Here is a 17,404-nt window from a genome sequence, read left to right as displayed (position 1 = left end):
TCTACTGTTTAATGTACTTATTGAAGGTATTGAAGGTACATCTAAAATGTGTTTTACTCAGTGGTGGAAGATCACTCGGATTTATTACTTAAGTAAAGAGTAGCAATACCACAATGTAGAAATACTCAAATAAAATGTCATAAATATTCTCAAATATTTCAAAATGTGTCAAATGTTTTCAAAAATAGATATTTTGGAATATAAGCTTGAATAGCTGAATAGCTGAAATAGCTATTTTTTAATAGATGGACAACAAAATAGGGCTTAATTGGTTTAATAAAATATAATAATGTTTTGTATTAATAATCTATCTAAAATATAAACAATATTTGCCACTGAGATGCAGTAAAGTAGAAGTATTAAGTATTGAAAAATTGACATGCTCAAGTAAAGTAAACGTACCTCAAAATTGTACTTAGGCTACAGTTATACTTTCCACCACTGCTTTTACTTGCCAAACACGCACACACACATGCACTCATTATGGTTATTTTGAACTATAAGGACCCATGCCTGCTTTGCAGTCAAAGCGGAGGCATGGTGATTTATGGCTGTGTGGATAACATAAGGTGACAGTGGTAAGCCGGTGTGCCTCCAGGCACTCCACAGCAGATCTATTGTTGAGCTGCTTACATGCATACTTTGTTTACACATGAAATCTAGATGCTCATTATAGTAGCCTCCTTAACTCCTCTCTGACATAATACTGTGTATTTAATAAAATAGAGAGAGAGAGAGAGAGAGAGAGAGAGAGAGAGTCCTTCTGAACGTAGATGAAATACAATAAATACATGAATAAAATAAATAAATGAATGAATGAATGAATAAATACATGAATGAATGAATAAAAAAATAAAAATAAATAAATAAATAAATAAATAAATAAATAAATAAATAAATAAATAAATAAATAAATAAATAAATAAATACAAACAAAACAGAAATAAAAATAGCGTGGTTGTTCAGACTGAGTGAAAGCTCTCAGTCAGGCAGGTTACACAACCAGCCAGTCACACGCACGCACGCACACACGCACGCACGGCGTGCACACGCACACACACACACACACACACACACACACACACACACACACACACACACACACACAGAGGAATGTCTCTGCTGCTGTGACCAGTCTATGGCTGTGACGCACATGAGAGCGCACAGCCAGTCAAATGACCACCTGCACTATGCTCAGTCACGTGACTCACAGAAAGAGAGAGAGGGAGAGAGAAAGAAAGAAAGAAAGAGACACACACACCCCCACACTCACACCAACATGTCAGTGTGTGTCTTCACAGATGATGACTTCCAGCATGCGGTCAAGGAGCTGGACGAGCCTCAGCTGGAGGGAGGGTGGGAGCTCTTCACCGAGACCATGGGCGTTCAGATACACCGGCTCTTAGACAAGGTAACGGCAGCGTTATTACTACAGGAACGCGGCCGAACGTACTGGCCCGACAATAGCAGATCTACAAGCTCACAGGCCGTGAGCTTGTAGATCTGCTATTTTCGGGCCAGCAAAGGATCTCCGCTGGACTCGAAGCTCACTTCCGGGTTCTCTTACTGAGTGCTGTTCCTATTGATGGTCCAGCAGATGGCGCTGTTTCAATTCACACCGCCGTTCGCAATACATTATAATCTCAATACCAGTGCCTCTCAAACTTTTTTTTATGTCAAGGACCCCCAAATTGATAAATATTTGGCTGCGGACCCCCATCTGAAAATATGTTGTGCCAGGGACCCCCTGAAGCAAAGATTGTGTGTTAAAAATGTTCAAGATTTTTGAAAAATAGCAGATCTACAAGCTCGTAGCGCTATGGGCTTGTATATCTGCCATTGTTGAATAGCCAACGTATAAAAGGTTAAAGTGGTTAAAATGATTGTGATGCTATGTTAACTGCTTTAGCTGGGGAGCCCCTGGTACCCCCCCCCCCCCCTCAAGGACCCCTGGGGGTCCTTGGGGGGGGGGGGGGGGGACCAATGCTCAATACAACTGAATGAGGTTTTGGGCGGACTTTACACTTGATTTTATGATATGCGTTAGGTCAATTATGGTCCCATTCATTTTAAAATGAATGTTAAAGTAGGGTGTGTTTCTAGGGTTTCTGCAGGTTCTACCGAGTGAAGACCAGCCCTCGCTGCGGTTGCAGCCAATAGCATTAATTGCCGGTAGCATTTCGGACCGGATATAGAAAGACAGGCTTCAAAAAGGGTCTGTAGAAACCAATGGCGTCACTTTGTCCATTCTTTTCGGGCAGCAACAATAAACCATAGGACGAAGTTAAGCAATGCTGTAGTGTCTGTCTGATAGGTGTTCAGGGAAGTAAAGTGACCGTTATTGTCCACACGCCTCGCTGTCCTCCTTTATCACGGTCATTTATAATGACCTGGCAATGTATTGATTTATTTCAATGTCCATATTTTCTGGTGGTGGCGCCTCCTAGCAGCCAGTTTGTGTGAAACATGCGGACATGCAGGACTGCTGAATGCAACAAATAAAACCTTTATTTGATCCTTTGCATTCATGACATTTATGAAATTGTATTTGATATATTGTCTGTCTGTCTCTCTCTGTGTCTGCCTGTCTGTCTGTCTGTCTCACTTTCTCACTCTCACTATCTCCACTCTCACTCTCTCATCTCACTCTCACTCCATCTCTCTCACTATCTCCAACTCTCTCACTATCTCCATCTCTCTCACTCTCACTATCTCCATCTCTCTCACTCTCACTATCTCCATCTCTCTCTCACTATCCATCTCTCACTATCTCTCTCCTCTCCTCTCCTCTCCTCTCCTCTCCTCTCCTCTCCTCTCCTCCTCTTTCTCTTTCTCTTTCTCTGTTGGGTCTGTAAAGTATGGTAACTTTTGACCTGCTCTACATGTAAAGTGTCTTGAAATAACTTCATAACTTGATTTTTTACTCATTTAACAAAAAGTATTTCAATTTATTATGATCCAGTGCAAGTGTAGCTTGACAGACATCATAGTTAGCACAATTCCCCCAGCACAATTCTGTAGTCTCCTGAGTAAAAGGGGGTTCCGTTCCGCCCTTAATACAGGCTATAATAACGTCAGTCCTCCTGTCGTGTGGGATTAGCTGCATACGGTGGGTGTGTGTGGTAATAAAGAGAGAGAGAGAGAGAGAGAGAACTGTGATGTGATGTGCTTATTTGCAGGAAACTGGCCTTTATGAGTATAAAGTGTTTGGTGTGCTGGCCGGCTGCACCCCAGAGCAGTGTGCTGATGTTTACATGGACCTGGAGTATCGAAAACAATGGGATTCATATGTCAAAGGTAATAATAATAGTAACAATAGGGATGGGGTGATAATCGTTATTATCGTTTGTTGTGATAACCCCCCCCCACAATAATCATATTGCAGAGATTTTAATATATCGTGAAATTGTTCGTTGTGAGTTGGCTTGGACCGCTTTCTCTGTCTACACCAAATCTCTTAGCCAGAAATAGCAGATCTACAAGCATTGTGGGAGCTTGTTGATTTGCTATTTTTGGCCAGTGTCCCCCCCAAGAATATGGATGATAGTTAACAAAAGTATGCATATTTTGATCACTGTGATGATAATATTAATAATGTTATCTTGACATGACATTTTCACATGGTCCCTTCCGTTAATAATAATAATAATAATAATAATGCTACTTTCAGTGGCGTTTGTAACCAAATAAACGTTACTCTCATTGAATGATTGTTCTACTATATGTTCAATGGTCATTCATCAAGTCAGTCACACCAATGGAAACAGAACAATTCAAACACTATTACACTTTATGTGTAGACTCTCCTTGCCAGTTGAGCAAATTATTTGAGTTTTGACAGCCACTCATTCAATAGACCGGACCTATACTTTTTTAAGGCACTTAATGGCATATTTCACTTGTATTTATTTATTGAATGTATTTTGTAATTATTTTTATTTTTTAAAATAAGAAAATGAAAAAGGTTATTGAAAAAACACGGCCTCTCATATGTTAGCGGACAATATCAGTCACCAGAACAAAGACATGTGTTTTCAATTAATCTAAAATGGTTTTGTGTCTGATTAATATCAACTAGAAAAAGTGCTCCTTGGAGCACAGGTCTCCGCCGGGTCAGGTAGGTTATGTGGGCCAACAATGTTCGGAATCTGCCAATCAGGATGGAATATGAAAAAATCAAACAGATCCGTCTTGATCACATGACTAGAGATGTGTACCGATTCGTGTGGCCTTCGGCCTGGTGGAGACAAATATCTAAATACTGAATCAAGCAACTTAAAAACTGTCAGGGGTGCTCACAAAAGCCTGAGTAGGAGTTAGAATGACCCCAAACATGTTTGAAAGTGAAATATCCCTTTTAATATAAGAACTGACCTAGTTAGTACTGATTTATCCATTATGCTAACATACAAACACAGACTGTATCAAATATGACCAACTTCCTCGCAGAATGTCCAGACACACTTTCGTATTTTTGTAACGCAGTTCTATTAACAGATTTAACCACAGCATCCGTATTCTGGGGGAAAACATGTGCAGAAAATAGCAGATCTACAAGCTCTCAATGCGTTGATTAGCGACGCATTGTGAGCTTGTAGATCGGCTATTTTCAGCGAATGGAGACGACAGAAAAGACTTGTTAAGAGCCCTGAGGGACTCTGGTCAACCAAGTATCAGTCATGCGTGCCATCAGTACTTTAAAGGCACTGTTTCCCAAACACTTGGTCGGGACCCATTTGTGGGCCGCGGACCCATTTTTGTGGGTCTTGATTAATTAGCTATTTTTTTCCCTACATTTTGTTTTTGATTTATTATTTTTATTTCATAATAATATTTCAAATTTCATTTAAAAAGCAAACATTTAAGAAGCAGTGAAAAAAGCTGATTGTGGATCGGCTATTTTCACTAGTTTGGGTCCCGGGGGGACATCAAACTTCTCTTTTGGCTCTTTAGCTAAAAAGTTTGGGAAACACTGCTATCACCCATTCTCTATAGAAGCACCAACTATTTGACCACAGTGTAAAATAACAATTTCATTTGTGTTCTGTCTTCATCTTTAACGTGCCTCTCCATCCCAACAGTAACCACAAGGTAACAGTAGTGACAATGTAGACACTGTCTGCACTAGACTAGTCATATAGACTAGAGTAGGATGTATTTGGGTTTAGATCAGTGGTGGAAGTAGTGTACTGGAGTACAGTTTTGAGGTAGTTATACTTTAGTATTTCCATTTGTTTTTATATTTCACTCCACTACATCTCAGAGGCAAATCTAATAATACATAATCATAATTGTGTCCACTTCTTTTAATTGTTGTTGGGGTATTTGCCAAGTAAGCGTGCACATAAATATTGCAGCTTTAGTTACTAGTTACTTTCCAGATTTAGATTATTAAAACAAAACATACATTGAGTGATGCATGTATTATTATAGGTTAATAAAGTCATTAAAATAAGCCCCACCTTTACCAGCTGCAAAACATTAAAGTTGTGAACACACAAAAGCATTACTAATTATGATACAATAATAACGGACCATTTGGCATGAGTACTTTTATGTTTGGTACTGTAAGCATAATACAGTATTTTGATGCCAGTACTTTTACTCCATAACATTTTGTGATGCACTGTTTCCAAATTGTGGTATTAAGTAAAAAAAAAAAGAAGAAAAAAAAAGTACTTCTGCCACCACTGGTTTAGACTAAAGTGTTCATTTAGAGCAGTTCATGAGAACAATAATGCTGCTTTTACACTAGTTTAGTCTTGTCTTAGTTTTTCTAGTGGTTGCTTGTAGAGTTTTACTATTTTCTCCCCCATGCTAAATCCCCAGTGTTAGTTAAGCTCTGAGAGTGACCATTACGGGGCCAGAGAGCTAAACTAACAGTGTGCCGGAGGGTTGCAGTGTCAGGAGGTGGCCTGCCTTGGAATCAGGAAAGCATGGGATTCAGACGGTGCCTGGTTCGATCCTCTGCTGCTTCGCACTCACTTTATGCTTTGCGCCACGTCGTTCGACTCTTGTCGCGCAAAGCGTGAATTGGCCTTGACTTCCCCTGAGCAAGACACTTTGGTCCAAACCCAATTGGCCCTACCCTTCCGTTTTGCAGAAGGGTTTTACCCTTTTGCACGTCGAGGCTAGCCTCCCTTCTATCCCTCTGTTTAAAGGGATGAGATGTAGACTTCAGAGGTGGGAGAGAAGACTAATACAATCAGAGCAGTGAACAAGGAACACGTTCAAAGAAGTGAGAATATTATTTTTTTGAAGTATTTTTTTAAAGAAAATGAATGGCAGATACTCAGTTACAATATTTCACTAGGGAAGAAACAGAGTGGTGAAATTGAGAAGTGTCCCTTTTCAAACACACTCATGGCTTTGGGTCGCTACAGTCGAGTGCACTCCAAACATACAGTGGGGGTAGGGCAAAGGGGAGGGGGGGGGGGGGGGGGTTAACCTCCAACTGCTCCCTTGTTATGTTGCACTCATACATAACAAGCCACTAGCTGGGCCAATGCATTTGGCAATCACAAACAAATCCTTCGTTTTATTAGAGCCTGCCTGACCAATACATCGGATTGGCTGACATATCGGCTATTATTTGACTTTTGGACGACATGGGTATGGGCAGTTGATGTCTCTCGATTTGTAACCTTTTTGAAAGTGTTCAAAGATTCCAGATCTACAAGCTCACAAGCTTGACAAAATGTCGGTAATAATAACAATCGGTGGTCTAAGGACTCCAAAATCGGGATCGGCATCTTTTTGTAGTGGTCCAAGTCCGTCTGCTGTCCTTTCTTAGAACCATGTGGGACGCTGACTCGTAGAAAATGACTAACAGCCCCACACATCTCTCTGTGACTTGTGAGAGGAGGGGGGGGGGGGGGGGGATCGTTTTTTTCCCTGTTTCCTAAGTGGAAACACATCTTTGGCTCCAGCTCTTGGATGTCTGAAATCACTTGAAAGAGGCTTGCGTTGACGTCCCCCCCCCACCCCCCCCACCCCCCCCGCACCAAACTACAGTACATCAGTTTCATTTGACAGAGACCATCTGAAACGTGTTAGACAGTTACACAGGGCCCCCTCCCCAGAGACCACCAGTGTTTCTTTTTAACCCATTAAGAACCTAGAACTGTGTCATTTTTAGATTTGAGCTAAAAAGCATTATTCTACACTTTGGGCTATTCAAAAATAGCAGATATACAAGCTCATAGCGCGGCACCGAGTGCCGCGCTACGAGCTTGTAGATCTGCTATTTACATTTAATTTTGAGGGTCCTTGACATGAAAAAGATTGAGCACCACTGATATAGAAACATACTACAAACCCACTGACTATAGGATACGAAGACCAACTAATAATGCAGTAATGCAGTGCAACTGCATTATCCTCAGTGGTGTAAAGTAACTAAGTACATTTACTCAAGTACTGTACTTTAGTACAATTTTGAGGTACTTTTACTTTACTGGAGTATTTCCAATTGTCTATACTTATTACTTCTACTCCCCTACATCTCAGAGGCAAATATTGTACTTTTACTCCACTACAATTATTAACCACTTTAGCCCTATTTTATACCTAGGCTATTTGAAAATAGCCGATCTACAAGCTTGTGACGCGTTGTGAGCTTGCAGATCTGCTATTTTCAAAAAACATTTGAGATCCTTTCCCACCACTGAATATCCTCATTTAAGTCATTGAGTTAAGGACGAGCCCTTTTATTTTGGCGTACGTCCAGCCTGTGTGTGTGTACCTTGAACCGTATTACCCACTTTCAACCTGGCGTCTTCTTTTTATCACTAAATAAGATCTTAACTATGTTAAAAAATCACACCCAGTGTGAAGTGGGCGGTGTGTGGTCATCACAACATGACTCACTTTAAAAAAAAGGACAAATGACTTTTTTTAAAGTCCATACTGCTATTCATAGGGCTGCACATGTGTCATGTGTTTCGCTAGCCAATCACAGTCCTGAATTTGCAAAGTCAGCCAATCGCATTACAGTTAGTGGTGATGAAACTAGCTGTAATGTGATTGGCTGATATGAAAAAAGTATCGATTTGCATTAACAATGGAAGGGTTAGGGGGTACACACATTTTTTGGTCGGTGTCCAAAACTCACTTATAGGGGGCGGCTACACCGCCCCAAAAATAGCAGATAAAACACGTCAAATAGCGTTTTGACGCGTTTCTTTTTTCAGTTATTTTTTGTTCAACAAAGTATTGGGCTATACAAAGTCTAGGGCTTAAGAGGTTTAAAAAGGAACTGGGCTCTCGGCATCTGTTTTCCGTTTTGTAGCCTCTAATCATATGGTGATTAAGTTACTGTACATTTGATGTTACAACGTCATTGTTTTCAACCATGTGTTTGTGTGCGCAGAGCTGTACGAGAAGGACTTTGATGGGCACCCAGCAATCTACTGGGAAGTGAAATACCCGTTCCCTCTATCGAACAGAGACGTATCCTTCTGATGCTAATCATTTGCACGTATGCACGTTGGCACCACATGAAACGTTACATGGAGGAGATCATGTTGTGCACAAAAGCATAATTACTTCACATGTTATTCCTTTTCTTTGCCTTTTTTTTAACCCATTAAGACCGGGAATGCATTTGTGTCATTTTAAAGGAGGAGTTCACCCAAAAAATTACTTATTTTCTATCAATTACACACCCCATGAAGCCTTGATTTCATGGATTTGTTTTTGTTTTTGTGGCATTCCTAAGACAATAATTTGATGACCGTGTGTATTTCCGGTAGGAGACACAAATAATCTACTTTGTCTCTCCTACCGGATACATTAGCCGGTAGGAGACGGGAATCAAATTATTGTCTTAGGAATCCGACAAAAACAAAAAAGAATCCATGGATTCAAGGCTTCATGGGGTGTCCTCCTTTAAGATTTCTTTGGCTAAAATAGCAGATATACAAGCTATGAGCTTGTAGATCTGCTATTTTGAAAAATGATGAAAATGTGTGCAAATCTTTTGATATATATATATTTTTTAAAGTGAACATTTGTAACTCAAATTGTTGCTTCTGGAACTAAATATTTTGAGATGGGGGTCCGCGGCCAAATACATAATTTTGGGGGTCCTTGACGTGGAAAAGTTGGAGGACCACTGATATGGCAACATACTGTTAGGATTTAGTCAACATTTTTGGATAGGCCTATGTATTTGGCCGCTGACCCCTAGCCTGGCATTGGCCAGACTGATAACGTGGATTCACTCTCTCACGTTCCTCCCCGATATCAGTCTGGACTTCGGCCCATAGGGAGCGAGTATGATAAATCAGAAAATGATCGGGCCAATCAGTGACTGCGTTTCAATGTTTCAATGCCAGGCTAGCTTAACCCCATCTCAAAATGTTTTGTTCCAGGGATCACCAGAAGCAAAGATTTGAGTTACAAATGTTAAAACATATATATATATATATATATATTCAAAGATTTGCACACTTTTTCAAGATTTTTCAAAAATAGCAGATCTACAAGCTCAGCTATGAGCTTGTAGATCTGCTATTTTTGAACAGCCAAATAAATCTAAAATGACACAGATGCGTTCCCGGATTGAATGGGTTAAACGACTACAGTGAATTGAAGTGACAAAGCACATGGTTTATAGACTTGCACTGAGCCAAGACTTGCTCCCACAGGCTGGATCAATATAGGAGTGAGATTGTCTCCTCAAGCGGTAACTGATCCTTTACACAGAGGGGAGGGTGCGGACGGACCACCATTTCCATTTCCCCGTCTCCCTTAACTCAGTGATTCTCAAACATTTATCTGTCAAGGACCCCCAAATGTATACGTAATAGGCCATGGACCCCCATATCAAAATATTGTGGGCCAGGGACCGTACATGAGAAAAGCTGTACGATTAAATTTAGTGTAGAATTCTATGGGGAGGTGACAGTGGAGAGAGTGAAAACCTTTGGGAAATGGATAGTTATTCTTATGTATTCTCTCGTTGGTGAAATGACAGTGAAATTAACCACTTTCAACCTGGCATTCATATTTTGGCCATGTCTAGGCCGGTCACAATTATTGCATGATCGCCAAATCACAATTATTTGAGATGATCACAATTATTTTTGCATAATCGTCGTTTCCATGTTGAAAAATGTTCCTACATTTTCAAACTGTTTTTTAAATAGCTGACATATTTAGCTATTTTAGCTTTTTTGTTTTTAAGTATAAAATTATCAAATATGTCCGTAATTTCTTTGTATATTGAAGTTATTTGTCATATCTGCCCTGTGGAATTTTTGATTACGAAGCCTAAAAGGCCAAACAGAAATGTCATTTTCATATGTTCATGGTCAAAAGCGCAATAAAATCGTTAATCACAAGTATTTGTGTGACAATTAATCGTCAACTTAAATGTCGTAATCGTGACAGCCCTAGCCATGTTGTCGTTATAGGTGAAAATGTAAAAGTATATTATATGATAATAATAAGAAACCAAAAAAAAAAGAAGCGATCATTGATCGTCGTCAAACATGTTCAAAAGGGAGTAGGAACACCTTTTGCTGGGGACCCACTGGGACCCACTTGGGCGACTGGGACACCCCGCTTTGAGAACCCCTGCCCTTAACGTCTCCGACCTCAGTATGTGTACATAAGGGAGCGGCGAGACCTGGACGTGGACGGCAGGAAGATCCGCGTGGTGCTGGCGCGCAGCTCCTCGGGCACGGCGTGTCTGGAGAAGAGTGGCGTCATACGGGTGAAGGACTACAAGCAGAGCCTGGCCATGGAGAGCGATGGAGACAGTGGCACTAGAGGTAAACTCCACTTAAAGGGATAGTTCACCCAAAAAATTACTCATTTTTTCTATCGATTAGTCACCCCATGGAGACTTGAATTCATGGATATATTTTTTTTTGTTTTTGTCGCATTCCTATGCCAATAATTGGATGACCAGCAGTGGGTTCCGGTAGGAGACTCAAAGGAGACTCTTTGTGTCTCCTACCGGAACCCACTGCTCGGAATCGGAGACGACATTGAGGAATCAGAATAGTTTCCATCATTTTTGGAACCGTTTCCGGAACCAGTTTTATCACACTGTCAGAGCCGGTACAGTATGTGGACTTCACGTCTGCATTACAATACCGGTGGTTCTCAAACTTTTTTTTAATTTCAAGGACCACCATAACTCGGAGAGTGTACAAATAGAACCAAATGGACCCGTAAGGGTCCATTTGGTTCTATTTGTACGCTCTCAGAGTTACAACCTGTAAGGGTCTATTTTGAACCCCCCTATAGGAATCGTTAAAGGGAACCGTTAAGGAATTGTTAAAATCCTAAAGGATCCCAACATTTTCTCTTGGCTAACAATATTTGCCTCCGAGATGTAGTGGAGTAGAAGTAAAACTATAGAAAAATGGATATACTCCAGTAAAGTAAAAGTACCATTTTTACTTAAGTACAGCACTTGAGTACCTTACACCACTGGCAGTTACTCCATCAACGTAGCTGGTTGCTATAGCGATGTCCAACCCTCTGTGTACAACGCTAAATCACGATGGTAACTTGTCTGGAAGCAATCTCTCTAGTTCACCTGTTGCTGTCCAACAAGAACAGGTTATGAAATTGGCATTGCATTTATGATTGTACAACTATTGTAGTTTAAGAGTGTAACAGTATTCAGGAGGTTCCATGCAGTTATAGGGGAGTCTGTCTTGGTGCAATGACACCAGTGACGATTGTCTTGTCATGTGACCTTTTGCTATCGCCTCAGCTCGCTTAATTTGGTGTTACCAAAACTAAATTGATTCATTCATTGATTGGAATGCCCTTGAGAATGTCTCCAATGTGGATCTAGGACGTAATGTGACCAGCCTGTGATGTCGGTCATCTGTATGAAATCTATGATGTACGTGTTGGACCTGTAATATTGTATTGATTTCAGTGTGAAGAATCAGAATCAGAAAGACCTCACAGTAAAAGAAGGATGAAATTAATTTGCCATGGCTCCTCAGACAGTTCAATAATAAAAGAAACAAATACATATGGTAAAAAACAATACATGAGCTCCTGGCAAGGTAGCATTAACCCTCAGCGCCATGTGCCATGGAGCATTGGTAATTGAGTGATTATTGTGATCGCTTATTATTGGACCTATGTCCAGTAGGGTGGCAGTGATGCCCCCTACTGATCCCTGCTAGAGAGTGCAGAAGTCGAGAGTGAAAAAGTTAAACCCTTTTGAGGCGAGTGAATTACCATGAAAATAATCAATGCGTTCAACAAGTTATTGACGGGTGTAACATTATGACCTTATGATCAGCCTGATCAGAGCCCAATTGACTTCTATCATAAAAATAAAGTTAGATAGAAAAAGATACAAAAAGTGTAAAACGTGAAAAATTGTGGTAGACAACCTGCAGTGTGCACAAGGCATTTGGCACTGATCGATCCAGCTGTTTGTGAGATTAACTCTTGATAAACAGACCCTCTTATAAGATTGCTAGCCTCCTGCTGAGGCACATGTAAAAAGTACCGGGTACTTTTGCCCATTGAAAAGGAATTGGAATACAATGCCATAGGTGGGATACTTGATAATGCTATAATGATTTTTTTTTATGACTGTATATGAAAATGAACTTGTGCTTTTCTTTCAGTTTTCCTGAACTACTTCGATAACCCCGGGGGCATGATTCCAACCTGGCTTGTGAACTGGGGAGCTAAGGTGTGTATAATAACCATGACTCCATTCAGCGTGCTTCTGTCACGTTCCTACTGTATATCGTCTTGTCGAGTGGAAACCTCATTATGCCCAAAACGTTGATACGTTACTTTTCAGGATTCAAATTCAATAATGGCAAAAGTAGCAGATTGCGCTTTGTTTTGAGCTTGCAGATCTGCTACTTTTGAAGCTTTTGTGTGCGCTGTAGTGTGATCAAGTTGGCCGATAATTTAGGAAAATACAGAAAAAAAACATGTAAAATTGTATGATTAGGCCTTAGCAAGCGAGCAAACTGGTGACCGCATTGTGCAAGAAACTGGCCTGATATGTAGCGGTCCAAGACTTATTTCTTTGCACACACTGACTAAAACAGGCTCTGTGTGCAAGGGACTGAAGACTACCCAATGCTCTTTGTGCGTGTGTGCGTGCGTGTTATGTAGTCCACAGCTCTCTGCATGTCCTTATTGCTAGCAGATGTGTCTCTTGGTGATGTCAACGGTTCCTCTCTTTGTTTCCCCTCCTGGGTGTGTCTGCTGTCGACATATTCAGGGCTGTCAAGATCGTGACACTTCAGTTGATGATGAATTGTCACACAAGTAATTGCGATCAATGATTTTAGTTGTGGTTTTGGCATTGAACATTGGAGCATAACATCTATCTATCTTCTATCTTATTATATATACAATTTGAATCCTGCGCCATGTCGGTTGTCAGTATGTACGAACGTTGTATGTGGCCAGTGTGACGTAATCTGACATCACGCCAGTGTGACGTAATCTGACATCACGATGAGACGGTCGTCCCGAATATGGACACAACGCCAGTGTGACGTAATCTCACGACAGCATGACATCACGCATGACATCACATCCTACCTATAAATTCTAGGATGCCGTCAGATCGCACCAGTTCGACGGCTTCCATAGTGGGTTTTGGTCATTGGAGAGGTGATGCACGTCACCTCTTTCTGAAGTGGGTACTTTCAAAGCCTGCCGTGGATTTAGGAGAGCACAAAACTCTCTCTCACACTGTGAGGTGCCTGTAAGGTGGCACTGCAAAGTGAACGACGCGTCACGCTAGACGTTCGGGCCGCGTAGCGGCCCGAACTTCTAGTTTAAGATTACATTTCTGTTTGGCGTTTAGGTTTTTTAAACAGAAATTTCTCAGGACAGATTTGACAAATAACTAATAATATTAATAATAAATACATACCGACCTGCAAGCTCACGATGCATCACATTGCATCGTGAGCCCGTTGTTAATTTTTCAACAGATTAATTTATACAGAAGAATGGAAACCAGTCGGACTATTATGCAAAAACGAATTGCGATTATCTCAAATGATTGCGATCAGACGATTATGTAATAATTATAACAGGCCTACATATTGTTGCTGTCGGGCAAAAATAGCCGATCTACAAGCTCAAAATGCACATGCGCAATGCAGCGTTTTTTTTTGCTTGTAGATCGGCTATTTTTTGCATTTAGTAAACGTTTTTGGGTTTCTGCCCGACTAAATATTATCTACCCATGTGATGGAGACGCTCTTGTTTTTTTTCAAACAGACTGGAGTGCCGGGTTTCCTGACGGACATGCAGAAGGCCTGCAACAACTACGCAAAACACCTCCAGAAGAAATGAATGTAGAGGATGATGAGTACATACAGTCATACTTCCTTCTATACACTGTACACACTCGAGGGGTTTATGGTGTTATGGCATTCTGAGACGTGTGTTAATGTTATGTACTGGGGGGCATGAGCATGATGGGGCTTGCAGGGCTTGTATCACCTCCATGTTTGTCCATTTGTGCTGTATCAGTCAATTGCTGTATATTTTTCTTTAGTTTTTGGAAGAAAATTTAAGGCACTGAGTAAATGTGTTAGATTTGTTTTTAATTTTTTAGACATTGTTTAACCACATGAACCCTAGCGTCCCTATTCCGGGGAGTCCTGCACTACAAACGTAAGTATATGGGGGTTACGTGGTTATTAGGATTGAGATAGGAAATACATTACATTGATGTGTCGGTTTTGCCTAATTGCTGGAGGGACTCAACTTGACTTGGTTTTAAACTAGGGCTGCACGATGAATCAAAAAAGACTTGCAAATCGTGATTTTTATGTTTGCAATCATGAAAGCTGGCAATGGATTGAGACGCTGTGTTTGCTCAGCTGTTGTAACTTGCTGTGTCAGATTTCATTGATAAAGCATCTTTCTGAAACAAAGTTACAAAGTGCTGCACAGGAAGCACACATTCTTTACATACATACATACCCCCCTTTTGTCCCCAATTTAGTCCGTACGTCAATTATTTACTCCACACACATTTCTCCACCCGAGCGCCTGAACAACATACGTTTTCTGTTAGATGCAACACAACTTTTGCAGGGAAGACGAGTCGTTTTGAGGTGTTGTTTTGTTTATTTTTAAGAGGTTGATAGACTCAGCCAATCTAACTGAGGGAGAGTACCGTTCCAGAGGTACGGAGCACTAAACGGCAAAACCTCAATCACCCTTGGGTTTGTGGAGGCAGTGTCGGGGTGTAAATAAGAGAACTTTGTCTGAAGATCTGAGTGGCCTAAAGATGGAGTATGGATGTAAAAGTTTGGGCACCTATTGAGGGACAAGACCATGTAGGGTCTTGTAGTTGAATAAGCATCATTGTGTAACTTCTGTATACTTTAAGGCAGTGGTTCTCAAAACAAGATCTGGGGACGTAGTGAGGGGGGGGTTCCAGTGGACCCCATCAAAGTAAGTTGAACCTCTTCAGCAATAATTGTGCAGCCCTATTTTAAACACGTAATCTTAGGTATGGACTGAACAATCATGTGTTTTTATGTATGGTTTTGCACTGAAATCAAGCCGCTGGAAATTACGAATCTGTTGGAATTGTGCGTTGCAATTTCCTTGCTCTACTACTTCATGGAGTGTGTGCAGACTGAGCCTACATTCATTTCATAGGAAGTCGTTGACTGTTTTCTCGACATTGTATTGTTAATCAGGAATGAATCATCTTATTTATGCAAGGTCTGTGTTGTGATAAACCACCTTGTTTTATTTTTTATTAATTATGAATGCATTGTAATTGCACGTTTAATCAGTTTATTTTAGATGGAACAGTATATAAATTGGGATATTAATATTTGTTTTCCAATTAAAACAGTACACCTGTGCTCCTATTGTACGGATGTACGTGGACATTTTTGCTCTGATTGGGAATGGGATTATTACTGTGTAATAGAATGGAAATAAAGTTTAATATGAGATTCAGCACTGTGTTCACAGTTTTATTGTAGGAAGAAATATGCTCTAATCTTGTCTATGATCCCTGTCATATACCTGGCCTTAAAGTGGCCATTCAGTGCTTGGCCTCCAATGAAGCCCTATTGAATTGAATGGAGTAAAACACATGTGCTGCCCATCACAATGTCGTATAAACTGAACCTACACTGCGCCCTTGTGGTCAAAGTGAGCTATATACAGACACATTTAATTCTCAGAACTTTTGATGGCTAGTTGCAAATAAGGTCTCTCTAGGTCTAGCATCTCTGAAGTGGTGTTGATTGTCACTCAAAGTCAGCATTGTCCTGACAGTGTCCTGTTGCCTCGGATTCGGATGGTTAGGAGTCTGACCATGATATGAGTTGGTGAAGACTAAAGTTCTAAGAGGATACAAATGTAATCAAACAGACCTGAAACAACACTATTCAGGTTCCCTTTGTATCAGCCTTGTTGACTTCCTATGCCAGGACACCACATTCATATCATAACATTGTGTACTTATGACAAATGAACCAAATCAGAATACAGTCATATAAGAATAAAACAGAAATATGATTAATGAATGAATGAATAATAATTCAATAATCACACAGGTATACACATTGTATTGCCATTACAGCCTCATATCCACTTTAGATGCACATTATCTATTCATAATGGATTGACAGCAGGGCTGGAATGTCACGGTGGCCATGGCCCTCGTTGCCCCTCTGTTTGGCCGTGTGCCCCTTGGAAAAAATAGAAGCCCCACGGCCACAGTGGCCTTGATGCCCTGCTGCACTGCCCCACCTGATGTCACCATCTTCTCATCTGCACTATTTTCTGCCCATAGGGTTTTATATGCACCAGTTGTATGTGGTTGAGATTCTACATTCTTATTGGACAACATCAATCATACATAATCTATTCATAATAGATAGACAGCTTAAATCATTGAAATTATATTTCAAATATGCATGCTAAGATTACTTTGGGAAACTGTAGGCATATGTTGATGACCTATCATTGATTAAAATGGTTCCACTTAAGGTTCCACAGATCCTGAACAGAACTGGTGCCAAAAATAAAGTTATTTTAGTCACAAAAGGTGAACAGACACTTGGGTCAGGGGGTTGACTAGCAATACAGATAGTTATTTCTTGTCTGTTCTTGTTTCTGTATGTTCTTCTGTAATGTATTTAAGGAGGAGGCAGGGGCTGACATTAGTTGAGTCAGACATGGCTGTTTATGGATCACAGTTCTCTGTTGCATTGAATTGTGAGTTTTGACTCCAGTATTCAAATACTTTTAAATCTCTCACTCCAGAACTCTTCTAGATGTTTTCAATTGCGCACCCTTTTTCGATTGTACTTCTGGGCCATATGCACTGATGACATTTATCATCACCCCTTCTATATCCAGTTTCATGCTCATCACTTTGTCTGGCCTTCTCTTCACCTCC

At 40.5% G+C, this 17,404-nt stretch overlaps 1 protein-coding gene across 1 annotated transcript; it reads left to right on the top strand.

Moving 5' to 3' along the window:
* The first annotated feature begins 1,223 nt into the window (after window positions 1-1,223).
* On the top strand, window positions 1,224-15,951 carry pctp (phosphatidylcholine transfer protein). Its single transcript, XM_084071829.1, has 6 exons — window positions 1,224-1,411; window positions 3,180-3,297; window positions 8,372-8,451; window positions 10,607-10,778; window positions 12,615-12,682; window positions 14,245-15,951. Exons 1-6 carry the CDS (start codon window positions 1,280-1,282, stop codon window positions 14,317-14,319), a joined length of 645 nt encoding a protein of 214 aa, XP_083927955.1. The 5' UTR covers window positions 1,224-1,279; the 3' UTR covers window positions 14,320-15,951.
* Window positions 15,952-17,404: the final 1,453 nt, after the last annotated feature.

Source organism: Gymnoscopelus microlampas (genome assembly GCF_963454915.1).
Source record: "Gymnoscopelus microlampas genome assembly, chromosome: 11".
Classification (NCBI taxonomy): Eukaryota; Metazoa; Chordata; class Actinopteri; order Myctophiformes; family Myctophidae; genus Gymnoscopelus; species Gymnoscopelus microlampas.
Note: the sequence above shows the minus strand (reverse complement) of the source record. Positions and strands in the feature narration are given on the sequence as shown.